Source organism: Eleutherodactylus coqui, chromosome 8 (genome assembly GCF_035609145.1).
Source record: "Eleutherodactylus coqui strain aEleCoq1 chromosome 8, aEleCoq1.hap1, whole genome shotgun sequence".
NCBI lineage: Eukaryota > Metazoa > Chordata > Amphibia > Anura > Eleutherodactylidae > Eleutherodactylus > Eleutherodactylus coqui.
Window position 1 is genome coordinate 78,552,255 of NC_089844.1, and position 15,178 is coordinate 78,567,432.

The following is a 15,178-nucleotide window of genomic DNA, read 5'->3' on the forward strand; positions in this document are numbered from 1 at the left end:
ATTTTATTGACCCTCTATAATTTTGCTGATGCACATCGCTGTATAACAAAAAAAGACATGAGCAGCATAAATTGTCTCCTGGGTCTTCTAATGTTCTCACTGCAGATGTTTGCTTTCTTCCTTATAGATGATAGACGGCCATAACTCTAAGAACATCAATGTTTCATTTCTGCGGTCTAAGATTGGAATTGTGTCTCAGGAGCCAGTATTATTTGACTGCAGTATTGCTGACAACATAAAATATGGTGATAACTCCAAGAAATTGACCATGGACCAAGTGACAGAGGCAGCTAAGAAAGCACAGCTCCATGACTTTGTTATGGGCCTACCTGAAGTGAGTATCTTTGTGCAAATGCAGTCTGCAGCCAATGCAATGACTATTATGGATTAATTTCACCTACGTATTTAGAGACAACCCAATTCTGTAATATTGGGCTAAAACACAAAATAGTCAGTGTTGTTGGCAAAATATTGGGTGGTAGAATTGGTGGAAGCCCCAAGGAAGGGATAGACCATCAGTACTTTAAAAACCTCCTTTAACACTGGTAAATGTAACTGGCTTCTGTATTTTGTAAGCCATTATGGGTAATTTCTTCAAAGTATTTTTTGTTCAAATGGTTGTTTTTGAAAATCAATCATTTTCCTCTGTAACTTATTCTGGAAATGTCTTAGTCCATTGATTTACTTCTTAGATCAATGACGTTTTGATTGTAGAACTGCATAACTTATCCTTGACCATTCTATATTAAAAACAGTGATCATATAGCAATATCAACAATGGTGTTTCCTACAGAAATACGACACCAATGTCGGAGCTCATGGATCTCAGCTCTCTCGTGGTCAAAAGCAGCGTATTGCCATTGCCAGAGCCGTTATTCGGGACCCTAAAATCCTTCTACTTGATGAAGCTACCTCAGCACTTGATACAGAGAGTGAGAAGGTACAGTAGTTGCTTTAAATCTATTATCTCTTACATACAATTTGTGGAGAGGGCATTGCTTGGTCTGGAGGATCTGGCTTGCCTGTGCATTACACCAAGAACACATCAATTTCCACGGGATAACTTTGTGATTGGTGGGGGTCCTACCACTGGGACCCCCACCAAAACTAAGAACAGGGCTCCAGTCGGTTGCTCAGTGAATGGAGGGGTAGTCGTGTAGATCCACTGCTGCACCATTTACTTCAAAGACAGCGCAGGAGATTACTGAGTTCAAGCGCTTTGGCAATCTCTAGCGCTGTTATTGAAGTGAATGGAGCAGTGGCATACTTGCACGACCTCTGCTCCTTTCCCTCAAGACTGACCACATCCCCGTTCTCAGGATTGATTGGATTCCCAGTGGTCAAACCCCCACTAATTATAGCTATCTTTATAACATGTTACAGCCCCTTTAGGCTGATTGGCAGCAGACCCTTCTAGCAAAAAAAAATATCCAAAGCAGACAGCCTTTTTGACAATTTAAGCGGAGCTACCTCTTATTGTCCATGGTAACACATAGTCCAGATTCTATTTGCACCCTATAAAATTTCCAGGTCCAGACTAATACATCTTTCTTTCATTGTGTTTCTAGACCGTTCAAGCAGCCCTCGATCGTGCTAGAGAAGGACGTACATGTATTGTCATTGCTCATCGACTGTCAACTATTCAAAACTCTGATATCATTGCCGTCATGTCTCAAGGAATTATTATTGAGAAAGGAACTCATGAAGAGCTAATGGAGAAGAAAGGCGCTTACTATAAACTGGTCACAACTGGAGCACCCATTAGTTAATGCTAACTTGGGGTAGATTAACAAAAACCTATACTTTACAGTGAAGCTAGAAAGTGGCTGTAGTTCTAACTATACACAAGTAATTGCAGCTGTAAGGATATACAGTCTTAATATATCACTGTATTTGCTTGTACGGGGCATTCTTAGCATTGACATATGGTACCAGTACATAGACAGTCCTCCAGTAATCCCCAGTTACTGAAAGCTACTCTTTACTACTCCCTGCAGGTGCATGCTGGGTTTCTACTACCAATACGTATATACAAGCTCAACTGGGGCAAATTTGTACCAACCGTATGCTATCAGGATTTACACACATTTGTAGACATAGATGGAGAAGGGAATTTGCATACATAATGGAAGAGATGTATGAAACTAGTCAAAGTCACAGCTGTCATCAGATTGAACAAAGGAAAGCATGTTATTAATGCTTATAAGCTATTAATGGCATTCATTGTTACATATCTTCCCCATTGTCTAGAATGTAAATAATAATTATGTATTTATTAGTATATGTACATGTGTATGTTTAATTTACATTATTTCAGATATCTATATAGATGTACAGAACAACTAATATGTCAAAGTGGCATTGTCATGAGATGCTTTAGATTAGGTTAACCCCTTGAGTGGCATGCCCAGAAATTTTCCGGGACGAGCTCCACTGCTCATAGCGACATAGCCCGGAAGATTTCCGGGCTATGTATCACTATGGGAGCTGCAGAGCACAATGCCACAAGCTGTGACAGTGTGCTCTGCCTGCACAGACCCACAGAGAACAAAGCAAGGGCTTTGAAAAACCAGCGGAAGATATTGCAGATATGCCGGCAATCTCCTGCTTTGTTTACAGGTTGCCATAGAGACCATTGGCCTCTGTGGCAGGGAGAGCTTGGTGCTTGGCTGTGAGAGGACAGCTAGGTACCAGCTCTTACAGCAGAGATCAGAGAAAACCTCCGATCTCTGCTGTGTTAACCCTTTACATGCTGCAGTCTATGTGACTGCAGCATGTAAAGTGCTGTCACTGCAGCATGTAAAGGGCTGTCACCATCGGACCCCCGGAATGTGATCAGGGGGTCCTGATGGGTCCCTGTGGAAGTCCCCTAAAGGGACAAAAAAAAAAAATTTAAAAAATTATAAAAAAAATAATAAAAACACTTGTCTCCCTTTACTTTGTAAAAAATCAAAAATACAATCACACATGTGGTATCCATGCGTCGTAATGACCCAGAGAAGGAAGTTAATACATTATTTAACACCTTAATGACATGGCCCCTTTTTTTCTTTTTTCCCCATTTCTTTTTTTCCTCCCCCCTGTTTAAAAAAAATCACAACTTGTCCCGCAAAAAACAAGCCCTTATATGGCCATGTCAATGGAAAAATGAAAAAGTTATGGCTCTTGAGACGCAACTGCAAAACTAGTTGAAATTCAATGATTAGACCATTTTAAAAAACCTGCCCTGGTGGGCACGACAGGGTGGTAGGAAACCCGCCACTCAAGGGGTTAAACTACACAGGCCAACACCATGTCCTCTTTGGAAGGACTATAGAAGGGGTTAGCTCAGTTTCACATCTGCATTAGATCCACCAGCCTAAGGTTCCATCATTGATGCGGCTGAAAATACTGGAAGAAAAAGCGCTGCATGCAACGCTTTTTCTACTGTCCAAAAGCCGACCAGCTGGGTGGAAAGCTGACAGACTCAATTATAGTCAATGGAGTTCATCTGGTGCTGTTTGGTTCCTTCCAGAGATGGAGCCATTTGACTGCGGGGATTCTTGTTTCCTGCTCCCTGAACGGAGCAGGAAAGCGGAATTCCCGGTGCTGATGTGCAACTACCCTTGGAACTGCATGACAGGTGGATAAAGCGTCATTTAATTAAAGTCTCATATATTGCATTGCTTTCTCATGATTGAGGCGCTTGTTAACTCAATAGTTGGAAACCGTCCAATTATTTGTAAAGTATAAATGTCCACTCTAATACATGCTTTTGTTTAATAGGTCCAAAATTTTAGAACGCGTACTGAATACAAAGTAAAGAAATTCTGAATAAAAATAATTATTTCTGCCTAAAAAAGTTAAACTAGAAATTAAAAAAGTGCTTTAAACAAAGTACATTTAATTTATATACAGATGTAGTAGATGATCATTAACATGACTGGTGCATCATTTGAATTACTCGATTTACAGCATTGTAGCACATTGTCCTTAAAGGGACCAGTCACAGGATAAACTCAGCAGGACTAGCTGCATAGCTCTGCAGCTTTGTTGACTCTATATCAGTTTTTCTTCCATACTCATCTTCCTTCACTTGGTCAAACTCTTGTTAGGTCTGGCTCCCAGCGCTGTCAATGTGTCACCTGGATGGTCTCCACTGCTCACTCTTAATGAGTGACATTGGACGGCCAATCAAGTCCAATGTCACCCATTGACAGTGAGCAGTAGGGACTCCATGCTTGACAAATTGACAGCACTGGGAACCAGACCTTAAAAAAAGCCCATCTTGGTGAAGGGAGAGGAGTATAAAAAAAATACCAATGCAGCCAGCTCTGCTGATTTTATTGCTAGATCAATCCTCTTTAAAGGAAGTCTGTCAGTAGAACTTAGAGCAATTAGCACCATTAGATCTGTCTGCTTCCAGTGCTTACATAGTGGAGAAATCTCGATTCTTCTGCCCTGTGCACCGAATGCCAATGAACCCTAGATTATCCAATGGGTGCGCTGCTCAGCTCAGACTGGTCCTGTGCTCCAGCTTTTGGTTTTCCTCAGCCCTGCCCATTGCCCAATAACTTACAGCTCCTTTTCTGCTTGTGACCAGAAGAGATCTGTCAGTCATTGGGCAATGGGTGGGCTGGGGAAGAGTAAGAGCAGAAGCAAGAGACCAGTCTGAGCTAAGAAGAGTGTCCATTGGATGGTCTAGGGCTCATTTTTATATGCCACAGGGAAAAAGGACATAGATTTCTCCATGATATTAGCACCAGCAGCAGAGATAAAGGTATTTTACCACTGCCCATTTTAGTGCAAATCTAATGGTGTTAGTAGGACTAATTTCTACAGACAGACTTAATTTATCATAGCATGTTAGGTGTCAAGTTAACATTTGCTACATCTGTATTCAATAAAAACTATTACAAATGATTTAGCAAATACCAGATTAAATTTACCGTAATTCCATAGACATCATGATAAATTTTTAGTCTGTTTTCTGGGAAGATAATCTCATTACGCACTTATGATACTGTTTAATTAACTGCATGTTGTATACAAGAATACATTAACATAATTATTTGTTGTTGAGTTTCTTTCTTTCGGTTGGTATCAATTTATAGTTAAATTCTGTAATTCAGTACCCCGTAATCAGGAAAATAATTCGACTCTTCATGAAATAAGAAGCAGGATACTGAGTGGAGTGAATGTCAATGAGGAAACTCTTCTAATTTTCTAAATAAAGTGATAGCAGGATATCTTGTGTTTGTCTTTCCTTCCTGAAGCTTTTCTACTCTTAAAAGGGGGTTTTATAGACTTTTTATGACCGTCCAGTAATCCAGAATATATGCTCAAGTTTTACAGGTACCAGATTAAAGGAATTTTTCTTTTTTCCTTTTTTTTGGTTTATAAACTGTCCCAAGCATCAATTACTGGAACTCAGTTTAACTTTTGCAACAGTTTTCAAAGTTTCAAAATTAAGTTTCAGATAGCCATAATATTGTCTTATGTTGCATCCACATTGCGCCTGCCATACATTACCTGAACCTCCCACAGACCTAATTCACCAGACTTAGACTGCTATAGGTTAAAGGGGTTGTCCCGAGGCAGCAAGTGGGTCTGTACACTTCTGCATGGCCATAATAATGCACTTTGTAATGTACATTGTGCATTAATTATGAGCCATGCAGAAGTTATAAAAAGTTTTATACTTACCTGTTCCGTTGCTGGCGTCCTCGTCTCCATGGTGCCGACTAATTTTCGCCCTCCGATGGCCAAATTAGCCGCGCTTGCGCAGTCCGGGTCTTCTGCAGTCTTCTATGGGGCTCCGTGTAGCTCCGTGTAGCTCCGCCCCGTCACGTGCCGATTCCAGCCAATCAGGAGGCTGGAATCGGCAGTGGACCGCACAGAAGAGCTGCGGTCCACGGAGGAAGAGGCCATCTTCAGCGGTGAGTAGAGAAGTCACCGGAGCGCGGGGATTCAGGTAAGCGCTCCGGTGAGCTTTCTTTACCTCCCTGCATCGGGGTTGTCTCGCGCCGAACGGGGGGGGGGGGTTGAAAAAAAAAAAAACCCGTTTCGGCGCGGGACAACCCCTTTAACCATGGTGATTTAAATTCAGTTCCGTGAAACCAAAGCAAGGGATCCAGGGTATTAAAGTTGTAATATGAACACCTTTTAGCCATTGAAATTATAGAAATTCCTATTACCATTTTTTAGGACTGTCTTGATATATAGAAGAGCATAAAACGGTAGAACTTCATACAAATTATTTATTTTAAAGTGCCGTTGATTCCAGGGCTGTACATTTGAGAACAGGGGTTTGAATATATTACATATATAAAAAGGCTGGAACAATAAACATCTACTAAATAACAAATTGTTACAGAAGAAGAAAGGACCCTGCCCGCAAGGGCTTACAGCCTACAAGGAAGGCAGAAGAAGACAATCGCTGCTCATCTTGTGGTAACAGCAGGGTTATTGTAGATTGTAGGCCTTTCCCAAGAGGTGGATCTTCAAGGTATTTTTGAAGCTTTCTGAGGGGGTGTAGAGTCTGATGTGTTGGGGTAGCGAATTCCAGAGTATAGATGGAAATGGTTATGTGAGGAGCACAGTAGGGGAGTAGAGGACCGGTGGTTACATGTGGAGAGGTATTGTGATATTAGTTGAAAGATGTATGGTTGGCCTTGTATGTCATTGAGGATATCTTGAATTGGATTCCCTGGACAATGTGAAGCCATTAAAGGCATTGGCAGGGGGGAAAGGCAGGAGAGTCATGGAAGAAGAGTTGGATAAGTTAGGCAGCAGAGTAAGGAGGGATTGGAGGGTCACAAACAAGAGCATTGGATGGTGGGGAAAAGCATTTAGTTCAACATTGAAGTCCACAAAGAGTGCGGCGATAATAAAAACACAATTTACGTTACAAATAAAATGGTATTACTCTCCCGAACATATAGCTAGCCATATCACTGAGGGTGACAGTTTTTCCTGGAGGGACTGTCAGCGGAAGAGCTAACTGGTGCTTTTATTTTGGGACTGCCCAAAGTTGCTATCCTACTGGAAGGGGATTTATGATCTGTTACATAGGATATTAGCAAAAATTCAAAAAAAAAACAAACTTGCTCTATTGCTGATAAATCTTAACAAACTGTCTCAACCTACCAGATATCTATTAGGCCATCTCTGATGATGGCTAGAACACTGCAAAACACCGGAAATCACCTGATCCCTCAAAATTAGAGGAATTCGAGACCCGGATAGCAGAGCACTGTCTATTCAAAAAGTAGTTGGCCATTTGATCTAATACCTTTCAAAAGTATGTAGATGTATCGGATATGTGGTTAGAATTCTACCAACTCCAAGTTCATCCTATCTTGGTTAAGGATGCCGGGTTATTGTTAAAATTCCAGTTATAAATGTTATCAGAATGTTATCCAGGCCCAAACCCATATGGATCTATCCAGCTAGAAAGCTGATATATGTAGGGCAGTTTAAAATTATAGGAAAATTAAAAGAAATACCAAGAGTAGTAGATATGCAATGTATAAGTAGGTGGAGTGCATGAATGTTATTAGATGTATGCATTCAAATGTATACCTATTCTATCAGACATTGTGCATCTTGATATAGAACATGTATGTCTACCAGTAAAACACAATGATTGAAAAAAGCATGGATGGGAGGCTGCGAAGAAGAATGTTGCAGTGATAATGAATTTTTGTTGAGCAAAGATCAACATCAAGACAAAGCAAAGAGATATGTCCTCAAGTGCTTGTCTTAAGATGACCATGCACCTTACACTGCTGTCAGCTGAATGATCATTCAGCCGACAGCTATAACTCCCGACTACCTATACACATGCACACTTGGCTTTACTAACTGCGCATGTGTTCCCAATAAGGGGAGGGGAGTAAGCTGCTGAAAGACACCTCTGGTGCTTATCTCCTTTGAAATCAAAAGATCAGGCATGTGCATTTCCAACATGGCCGGTATTTGTTTTCCTCGACATCTGCCATCTTAGGATAGTCGGGAAAGCCCTATACACATTTGATGGCTAGTCAGTCTCCCCAAAATCAGCGCGTTCTGCTGTTTATCTTCAGTATATTACCATTTTTATGACTGTGCCCCTGATGAGAAAGGCTATTTGTTTACATGTGTTCCTTGATATAAATAAAACCCTCTATATAGGTCTCTATGTCTATAATCCTTCTCTATGAAGGAGGAGGTGTAAACAAAAACTACATCTATTGCAGTCAAGGGTGTATATACCAAAGAGGCAGGTCCTGCTCTGAGTGCCCTGTAAGAGGGCAGACATGTAGGTACCTAATATTATATACTGTATCCCTAGATAGCTGAATGGCACAGGGATGGAAATGGGGGTAAGATGTGAATGACCGCAGCTGTACTCTGCGGTGAGTTAGCTTGTATTAGTATCACCATGGTGAAGTGTGTTATAGGACCCAACTCCTTAAATGGCCTTTTTTGTATGAATATTGATGTTGTAGGTCAGGGGTCCCCAACCACCAGTCCGTGGACCAGGCCCAGGCCGTTGGGGTTCTTTTGCTGGTCCACGGCGGCACTGCCGCAGGGTACTGTCTGACAGCAGACTTGACAAGGAGGTGATGCCCCCAACTTTTGATTAGCTGGAACGCTAGCCTGCTAACTCCGTCTCTCTGGAGGCCGCTGTTGCCATTGTGCAGGTAAATGTCTGCGGTCGTGTGTCTGCAGTGCAGACACTATCGCCACCTAAGTACTCCGGTGCTGACACTCCCATACTCACCATTAGCAGGGGTCTGCTGCCCTGACAGTAGATGTGGTGCGGTGCTCCGTCTCCACCGCCCATCGGCGATGTCTTTCGCTGCTCCGCTCCTGTGAGTGAACCCCCCTTCGGCGCTGCCATGTGCTAAGCCAGAGTAAGGTGATAGGCAGCAGGGTCGGGACACCATCCAAAACGGGGTCCAGATGCAACATCACATCCCAGACCCACAGATGGCAGAGCAGCTGTGACAAGCAGGCTAGCGGGGACAGCCTATGTACGCGGAGAGTTACAGCAGCGTGTGCACGGCCCATCACAGACGCCAGCTGGGGATAGCAGAGCAGCGGGAACATGACTTTGAACCGGACAGTGTGAACAGCGGGGTCCGGACGGCACATAGCACAGCTGCAGGTAAACAGCCAATCAGATGCTGGGGGTGTCACCTCCATGTCAAGTCTGCTTAATGATGTCGACACCCCTAACTTCCAGTGTCGACATAATACAACAGTACCCTGCCACAGACCAGCACTAAACACTGACAGTGTGCTCAGCAGCGGCTCAGAGCACACAGTGTGGGCTGGCCTCAAAAGACACGGCTCCTGGCAGAGAACATTATGTGGGGCGTGCCATCTTTCAGCGTTAGGGAGCCGGTACTGTTGTATTATGTTGCCACTGGAAGTTGGGGGTGGCGACATAATACAGCAGTCTTGACATTTGTAGACGCCCCCAGCTTCTGATTGGCTGGGGGCGCTGCCATGCTATGTGACTGTCTCAGCGGCCCCAGGAGGAATGCAGCCCACCATAACAGTGCCACCAACACTCAAGCCAGCACTCAGCCCATCAGACAGGAGCTGACATCTCCGCTAAGCTAACAGACTGTCGCCGGGGGTGAGTCACAGCAGGCGTCCTCCATAACCCCGCGCCCATATGACCAAAGCCCCACCACCACCCCACCCTCCTGGGCCATGGAAAAATGATCTTCCTTGAATCCGGTCCCTGGTGCAAAAAAGGTTGGGGACCACTGTTGTAGGTTACTGACCACAACAGACAGGGAGCCAACTCCATCGGCGCGATTCAAATCTGAGAGTAAAAGGGTTGATCTGTATTATTTCTGTAGAGAGACTCCACATTTTAAAAACAGAAAAAGAAAACTGGGAAAAAGGGGTCTCTTTCCCATTTTTTTTTCCCTCTTCCGAATGAAGAATTTCTCTACACAAGGAATACACAATAACCCTGAAAAGTAGTTATAGGCACCAAGTCCACCTACTATAACTCAAGTAGTAAGGCATGTGCTAACCAGCTTCAGAATATAGGCCTATTTTAATACTTGCTATGAGGCCTCCTCACACCTAAGTGCTCCTCTGCCATCCCAAAATCCAACCCAGGTTTTTACCACCAGTATATAAAAATAGATTACATGTTCATTGTCAATTACAACAAAATATAGATGCAACAAACAGCACAACTTCTGTTGTGGGCAAAATGTTTAAGGGGTTTCAAAGAGATGCTATCGTGGAGGACCTCAAGGAAAATAGCTATATAACTCCATATCAACATGGGTTGTGAGAAAGATGGATTCTACACTTACATAGAAGGGGGTTCTTTACTGTAAGAGCAGTGAGATTGTGGAACTCTCTGGCTGAGGACGCGGTGATGGCGAACTCACTAAAGGGGTTCTAAAGGGGCCTGGACATCTCTCTTGTTTGTAACAATCTTATAGGGATTTTTCTGATTGCCAAAATTTCTCTTTCTTGGAAGGAAACCGATGGCACATTCATCCCACTTTTAGTCATAAAGGAGCTTGGTATTATCTGGCCATGTTTTTTAAACCGTCTGGGTTTCCTGTCAAATCACATGCTACATTCCTATCAACTCAGTGATATCACCATTGGCTTTAAAGGCGATGTTTGAGATGTATTAGCTGGAAATGGTGCCATTATTGTGCATGGTCTGTGTCTGCTATTGTAACTCATTTACACAAAAATGATCTATAATGCTACATTCAACATAACAATTAACCATTTAATCGATAAAATAATTTTTATTTTTACATTTCGTTTCAATTACCAAAAGAGAACCAAGTGCATTGGTTAAAACCACTAGGTGGTAGCTCAGAAGTGAGTATCAAAAATAGTGTAAAATTCCATTCAAAAGAAAATCTATTCATCTAAGCTTGTCTATTTCTGGAAATCTAGGGTATTGCTACTTGCATAGAGAATGCATGGTCATTGCTGCACTGCTCTACCTACCAAAATTAAAAGGAATTTAATGCCCAACATTAGAGATGAGCGAGCATATTCGCTAAGGGCAATTACTTGATCGAGCATTGCCCTTAGCGAGTATCTGCCTGCTCGGAAGAAAAGGTACGGCTGCCGGCGGCAGGCAGGGAGCGGCGGGGGAGAGCGGGGAGGAATGGAGGGGAGATCTCTCTCTCCCTCTCTCCCCCCCGCTCTCCTCTGCTTACTGCTGTAACTCACCTCTCACCCGCGCCGGCAGCCGAACCTTTTCTTCCGAGCAGGCAGGTACTCTCTAAGGACAATGCTCGATCGAGTAATTGTCCTTAGCGAGTATGCTCGCTCATCTCTACCCAACATGTTTCACTAGGAAGACCAGCGTCATCAGGGGCTTTGGGGCCGACTAACAAGAGGAAACACTGAGGTTTATAAGACTTTGGGGATGAGGTGCACAAACATGCTCATAATAATAAGCCAATAAGAAAGGTAATGTAAATTAATTAAACTTGACAGACATGGATACTGGTCAATCAAAGACCAGTACAGAAAGCCAATCATGAATATGAGAGCTGCACATGCTCCATGAAGGCAAATGCAACATGTACAGATATAGCGAATGTTTACTTGATAACTTAACTATGATGTAGTACAATACTGTAAATTGAGTTATCACAATGTGCCATTCATGTTAACTATTGCTACATCTGTATATGTAGATTAAAGGAAAGACAAGATACGCAGCCAATCGAAGTTCTACAATGAATATAATATTACGGATCATTTTTGCTGTCTTCAGGCAATTTTGTTATGTGTAATTATAGTGTCCAGAAAATTTACTTGGGTCCAATCACCCCTGCTATAGCAGGGCAACGTGACTCTAGAATATGAGACTTAGCTGCAATACCAGTAACAGCTAACATCCAGGGGTTTCACCTTGTGGTCAATGGAGCCGGTGGCAGGAGCGGCGGCCCTATTGACATACAGAGAAGATCGTGATCCTCTGCCACAGCTGTGGTCAAGGATTTCTTGCATTGCCACAGCATTGTCACAGTGTGAAGTGACAAGGGGACTCCCCGCGGGAATGAAGAAATTCTCTGCCACAGCTGTAACAGAGGATTGCGATGTTCTCCCACTGAATTCAAAGAATGGCTGAGTGCTGCCTCTGATTGGCTGAGCGCAGGGACCAATCACAGGCAGCACTCAGCTGTCATTCAATGGCTGAGTGTTGCCTCTGATTGGTCACAGTGCTCAGCCAATCAGAGACAGCCCTTTAAGCAGGTAGGGATTTTAAATCCCCGCCTGCTGACAGCACTTCATAGCAGTTCAGGAGAAGAAGCGTTTGCATGCGCCTGAGCCTTGGCAGCTGCGGAGAGGTGAGTATATATATTTTTTTATTTTTTACACATTCTAGGAATGATTTTTAGGGAAGGGCTTATATCTAAAGCCCTTCCCCGAAAATCACTGTGGGGGTTGCTAGCATCTCACTGCTGTCACAGTGTTCAGTGATGAGGGGACTCCCCATGGAAATGATGAAATCCATCCTTATTAAGTAGAGCTCTGCTCTAAAACAAAGAGGGGGCTCTCCAGCATGTGAGCCCCCTTTAAGACATTCATATGCTGTAACAGGTCATATGAACAGAGAATGCCATCTTGTCACAACACTTTTAACCATAATATCATTAAGTCTTAGGCATTTTTCTATTAAACTTTATATCTTATTTAGTCATTTTTTAGATTTTGGCTTGCCCTATTGAATGGGAATTTTTTTTTACATTCATAGACTGAAAACTGAAACAGAGCTAGTACTCCTCAGTGCTAAGGCTGTTTTCCCACGCAGTGAAAAAACACTTGTGGCTAAAACGCCGCCCAGTTATGGCAGCCAATGGCCACAAGATCTTGCCGATAATGTTGGCTAGATTATGTGGTAATTGACAATCGTAACTTGATAGGTTTTCAGCTGCAAGCGTTTTTGCTGTGAGGGAATGCAGCTTGAGGGCTCAGTCACACGGGCGCATCCAGGCGCCGATGCGCCCGTGTTACTGCAGGATAAGACAGCCACACCATTGCCGGTCATGTTATCTTTCTTCCGGCGGTGCGGAGAGTTGTTCGTACCTGCAGTGTGGCCGTCTTGTTCCTGCAGTAAGACGGGCGCATCGGCGTCCGGATGCGCCCGTGTGACTGAGCCCTGAGAGTTTGCTTCAATCCCGTCTAGCACTGATACATTGCAGCAAACTATCAGGTCAAGGGAAACATTTGTGCTGTTGGATTTGCAAGTACTTGAAGGGATTGTACCAGTATCACAAGTTATCCAAAGAATAGTGCGACTCCAATTGCCGAGCCCCCCACCAATCAAGAGAATTAGAATGGCCACTCCCTGCAGTGACATCAAAATAAATGAAGCGCTGACCGAGCATGCGCAACCACCGCTACGTTAATTTCAATGGGACTGATGGAAAATCTTTGAGCACTTGCCACCTAGCTATCTCCAGCAGTCCCATTGAAAGTGAATGGAGTGACAGCACACTTGCGCAACCAGCACTCCATTTAGTCTCCTTCTCACTGTGGGAAGTGCAGTAAGCCTGCAGTGAGGAGAATAGGGAACACAAGATTCCCGTTCTAAGGGTCGGTGGGGGTCTCAGCTATAGGTTTCCCACTTATCAGCAAGTTATCCCCTATTTTGTGGATATCGTTAACATAACTTTAATATAAATAAGAATATTCCTGTTCAATGACAGCAAGCAGAGATCTTTGAAATGGTAAAGAATTGAAAAAGAAGAATAAGAAGTTTATTGTATTAGAAGAGAACTTGGCAGAAAAAAATCTCTAATTTAGATTTGGCTTGTAAGGAATATACCCACCCCAGCCCCAAAGTACACAGTTATTTCCTGTACATACAGTATTCCTGGGTTGCTGATGACAACTGCTGCACTGGAACAGCACAGGCCGCCATGGCGAAGGAGCGACCTGTTTTAAGCCCCCTATGGATCTCTGGGATAGTGGGGACAAGGTAATTGTACTTTAGGAGTCGGTGCCTTTCTAACATATTTTTCAGCTTCCATTCTGCACCATTGAAAACAAATATCATCAATTATTGTACAATTCACGGAGCGGCAAGAACCAGTATTTTACTTAAAAGTACTTTTATGGTTCTGTCTTCTAGATCTTCTTCTATGGAGGACAAGAGTTAGAATTTATTTCTTCAACATATGTAGCGGGGAAATAACCCTTCTTCCCATTAAGGGCGCCGTACCACCACCCACAATCATCTTTACGGTGAATGAGGATACAATCATCTGGGGGAATAAAATGCATGTGATTATACCATAGTGAAATAGTACATTACAATACATATTATACAGTACTATATATACCTATAATCCTCTCCAGAAGACCACCACTGAGAAAACTACCTCTTTATCTAGAGCAGATTTTTAGTTCCATTACATTCTATGTATCCTGGCCATCTTTCTTGAGAGAACCACCAGTTTTCAATGCAATCTTTATGGTCATCTCCATAAGAAGCCATTGTAGCAGTATAATAGTACTAAAAGTATCTACCAACAATACTAAAAGGATAATATAGGTAATGTCCAAATTAAACCCTTGGTGACATCTGCTGTACATATATGGCAGATCTGAATGGGGATTTATGGAACAGGTTGGGGAACTAAACCCCTTCCATACATAGCAGGTATCAGCTGTCTTTAACAGCTCCCACCTGACTACAACAGCTGCGTTTGGAGATAACTCAGATCATCCAATCATGGCTTTTAGCTAGTTAACTATTGCTGTTGATTCTAACAGCAATATTTAGATATCCCAAACAGGTCTCCGACAATGAGGTTATGGTGCGCCCTTCAGGTGTCATGGCCGCTTGGGACCTTATGAAGGCTTTTGGCATGTTTAATAGAATGCCTGTAGAAACACAATATACTGAAATACTGAAGTACTGCAGCATATTATATAAGCAATCAAATGACTGCAAGTTCAGTCCTCTATGAGGACTAAAAAAGACCCTTATCCTATACTTATAGTTAAAATAAAAAAATTGGTATTGGTGCCTTCGCAAAAGTCTGATCGCCACCAGAAAAAAAATACACAACGTCAGAATTGCATTCTTTTGGTCATTCCAACTCCAAGGAAATATTTAACTAAAAAATGAATCAAAAACTTGTATGTACTCCAAAATAGTATCAATAGAAAAATAAAAAAGTTATGGCGG

At 42.7% G+C, this 15,178-nt stretch overlaps 2 protein-coding genes across 2 annotated transcripts in view; one reads left to right on the top strand and one right to left on the bottom strand.

The window, feature by feature from the left end:
* The window catches only part of LOC136577507 (bile salt export pump-like), a 63,116-nt gene extending 60,968 nt beyond the window's left edge, over positions 1-2,148 (top strand). The window contains exons 26-28 of the mRNA XM_066577408.1: positions 128-334; positions 794-940; positions 1,569-2,148. Coding sequence (XP_066433505.1) covers positions 128-334; positions 794-940; positions 1,569-1,769 — 555 coding nt within the window. The 3' untranslated portion in view covers positions 1,770-2,148. The remainder of the gene's footprint in view (positions 1-127; positions 335-793; positions 941-1,568) is intronic.
* An 11,628-nt stretch (positions 2,149-13,776) lies between these two features.
* The window catches only part of NOSTRIN (nitric oxide synthase trafficking), a 52,308-nt gene continuing 50,906 nt past the window's right edge, over positions 13,777-15,178 (bottom strand). The window contains exon 16 of the mRNA XM_066577409.1: positions 13,777-14,249. Coding sequence (XP_066433506.1) covers positions 14,125-14,249 — 125 coding nt within the window. The 3' untranslated portion in view covers positions 13,777-14,124. The remainder of the gene's footprint in view (positions 14,250-15,178) is intronic.